General features: G+C 39.7%; 1 protein-coding gene across 1 annotated transcript; it reads right to left on the bottom strand.

Annotated features, from left to right (window-relative positions):
• Positions 1-2,138: 2,138 nt before the first annotated feature.
• On the bottom strand, positions 2,139-2,861 carry LOC149439037 (claudin-8-like). Its single transcript, XM_089659542.1, has one exon. It carries the CDS (start codon positions 2,859-2,861, stop codon positions 2,139-2,141), a length of 723 nt encoding a protein of 240 aa, XP_089515668.1.
• Positions 2,862-3,454: the final 593 nt, after the last annotated feature.

Raw genomic sequence — 3,454 nt, 5'->3', positions numbered from 1 at the left:
ATTCACAGATTTCACACGTAGTAAGCAATGATGTCACAAGTGACATCTTGCTTACTACTTTGCATGTGATCACTGATTGGCCAATCAGTGATCACATGATCGGGACCTCATTCAGAGGTCTCATCCGACGATTGGTGTTTCACTGTGTCCGGAGGACACAGCGGGCACCGGATCGCGGTGCTGCACGCTCCCGGGGACGCACACAAGCAGGGTGCGGGGAGGCCGTTTATAAACGGCCACCCAACCCTGCACTGCCACCGTCCGGCCATTTATATACAACGGCTGGACAGGAGGTGGTTAAATAAATACATGTATTCTAGTAGGCAGGTAATATATGTAGGAAAATAAAAATATTCACAGTGTAAACAGGCGTAATACTGAAGTTCTTGAAACAGTATAAGTATTCATCATAAATAAACAGACATACTGATACGTAGATACTATAGTACATTGTTGCAAAAATGTTGTAATGCATGACATATGTGCATTATCGCACTGCAAACATGAAAATGGGCCCCAAATAGGGTTGCCACCTCATCCCTTTAAAACCGAACACATATTACACAGGTTCTGGGGCTAATGTATTGTAAATAAGGCACCAAGTGAGTTTTATTACCATTTTAAACAGCCCCAAAACCTGTGTAATTAATATGTGTTCAGTTTTAAAGGGATGAGGTGGCAACCCCTACCCCAAGGTTTATCCTCTATTGTTATCCTCTCTCTGTTCATGCATCCTGTTCAGGTGAAATCAAGCCAAAATGTTTTTTACAATTGTTAGTGAAGTGGGTTTTAATTGCTGTCTGAGATCTGGATGTTGAAATTTCCTCTTGCTTCCAGTATCAATGACAATTTTGTCACCTAAACAGGAAACGAGGGGTGGTTTCTCCAATGGAGACGCAGTCAGTAATAAAAACTAACACTAAAGCTGAACTCCAGGATAATAGTTCAACACACATCTGAGAAAAGTGTTTTCCTTCTGTAGCCAGTTTTGTGATCTAGACATATCTGCCAGAACACATAGTCAGGTCCATAACCTTTATTTTCTATACTACAAATAGGCAGTACAGCTCAGTCACTTTCTTATCCCTCCCCACCCCATCCTTCTGATTGGCTAATAAAAGAATATCACCACACTAAAAACTTTGTCACTCTGTTCTCTCCTCCTATCGCAAGCTTCCAGCATTAAATGGATTACATGCCGTATAGCTTGATAATACTGACTATTTACTTTTTATTGATGAATTTTACTGTTTAGAAAATTAAAGACAGATTTAAGTACTTGTACTTGTTGAAATATAAATAAATATATAATTATTTTTACAGCATAAATATTTGGATTATGCCTGCCTAGAAATGAAATTTCACATATTTGTTCCCTTTAGCTGATGAAAAACTTGCTGAAAGGGAAGGTTTTTCTGCTGCAAGGCATTGTTTTGTTTTTTGTTTTACACTAAAGCTGTGTTCACATTGAACACCCAATTATGTGAAGAGGTAGTTAGCAAAAATCTGAATTTTCTTGGCTCACGACCAGATAACTAAATTGAATATAGCATCACTGAGCTAAATGGAAAATGTTCTTCTATAATGAATCAACCCCACATTGGCAAAATATGTTGTCGTTGCAATTCTCAAATGAATAAAATTCCACCATCTTTAAAAAAAAAATAAATATATATATACTGTTTAAAACTGTAAATGTCACCTCTTGCAATAGCATCCTGAGGGTTTTTGTTTTTTTTTCAATGAAGTTGAGTTTCAGAACGTCCCAAGAAATTACATTTTCTACTAATGTAATTGATTGCTTTCCCCAGAAGATACATTCAGAAGTTCATTCACTTCTAATGGAAACCCAGACACTGCAATGTTCTCATAACAACACTGAGATTGCTCAGGTGACTAAAATTGAGGCAGGTCCTCTGATTTACAAATCAGCTTGAAAATGGATATCGTGATAAAAACATAATTTTCTTCAGAAAAGAGGAAGGTATGAAATTGAAAAGCTATTCATTAAAAATCTGTGAAATGTAGTGTTTTTTATCCTCAACAAAACTTTAAAGCTCGCTGTTTAGTTACATTTGACGTACCGGTTATTGGTTGGACAGAGCGTTGCTGCTTTAATAATCTTTCATTTATTATATCTATATTCTTAGCTCTTCATTTTTCCTGGAATGAATTTTAAAGATACGGAGTTCTGTTGCTAGAGGTTTTTCCTCTGGACAAGGGTGAGGTTGTAGCTGACACTCCTCTGATGGATGGACGCATCTCCCGTTTCTACACTGACAAGGGTGGTACCAGCAAAATATGGATCCTCCAATGAAGAACAACAGGGCAGTTGGCCAGCCGAGCATGACAGCTTCACCAATTTCCTGCTGTTGGACACTTTTACAATAGGAAAAGCAAACGGTTCTCATGACGTTGATGGTGACAAGAGTAACGGGCATTAGAATGAGAATTCCAGCAATGATGTAGCTGATTCCAGTCAAAAGAAGAAAGCATCTACGGCTGTCTGTATTCTTCCTGCAGCACTTGTTAAACAGCATGCCAATAAGACCATTCGAAAACCCAGCAATGGCTGCCAACACTGCAAAGGACATGAGCACTTTGGAAATTTTCAGGTCTGGAGTCAGTGCATTGGATGCAGAATAGGATTGACAAGACAATGGATTGTTGCTTTGTCTCACGCATGTTACCCACAGTCCATCCCAACGGCTTATCCATTGTCCATCGAGCCGCCTCCCATAGCCATCACTTTCTACTAAAATAGACACTCTCCAATGGGGTATCCAGCAGACAAAAAATGTGAGAATCATGGCTATGCCACCCAATATCATGCCAATGGACTGGACTATGCAAGGAATCATGATGGCTCTAGGCTTGGGTCTAGAAATAATCTGTCAGAAGGAGAAGTACACCTGTTCAATTTGATTGTTCAGAGTCAAAAATGTGATGACCGTTGTCTCTTGATCTGTTCAGTATCCTTGTTTTGAATGGCTTCTCTTGGAGTTTCCAGTGTCTCCTTTTAGTGTCTTCTCTTTGGATACTTAATGTCTCTTGTTTGGATGTTCACTGTCCTGTCTGTGGACTGAGTATGTAGATTGGTAGTTCAGCTTCCTCTCCTTGACTGTTCAGTGTCCACTCCTTGGATGCTCAGTGTCTTCCCTTTGAATCTCCAATGTGCTCTCCTTCAGTGTTCCCAGGCTTACTTCATGCTCAGGTCTCAGTTTCAGCAGGTTCTGGAAAACAGTGCCCTACTAGTCAATTTATTATTGCTCTGGCACGTGTATGAAGTATGTTCTGTTACATAACTTGTTAGGTGTGGCATAAGCAAGACGTCCAGTCTAAGCACAACTCAGTCATCAAACTCAGCACATAGACACCTGGGGCTATGAAAACCCGTCTCTCTCAGTAAAGGGAAATGAGATGCCTAAAGGATGTCTAAGGAGAAGCTGTGGAT

The sequence above is a fragment of the Staurois parvus genome, unplaced genomic scaffold (genome assembly GCF_062004578.1).
Source record: "Staurois parvus isolate SC_StPar_1 unplaced genomic scaffold, SC_StPar_1.0 ptg001162l, whole genome shotgun sequence".
Lineage (NCBI taxonomy): Eukaryota > Metazoa > Chordata > Amphibia > Anura > Ranidae > Staurois > Staurois parvus.
Note: the sequence above shows the minus strand (reverse complement) of the source record. Positions and strands in the feature narration are given on the sequence as shown.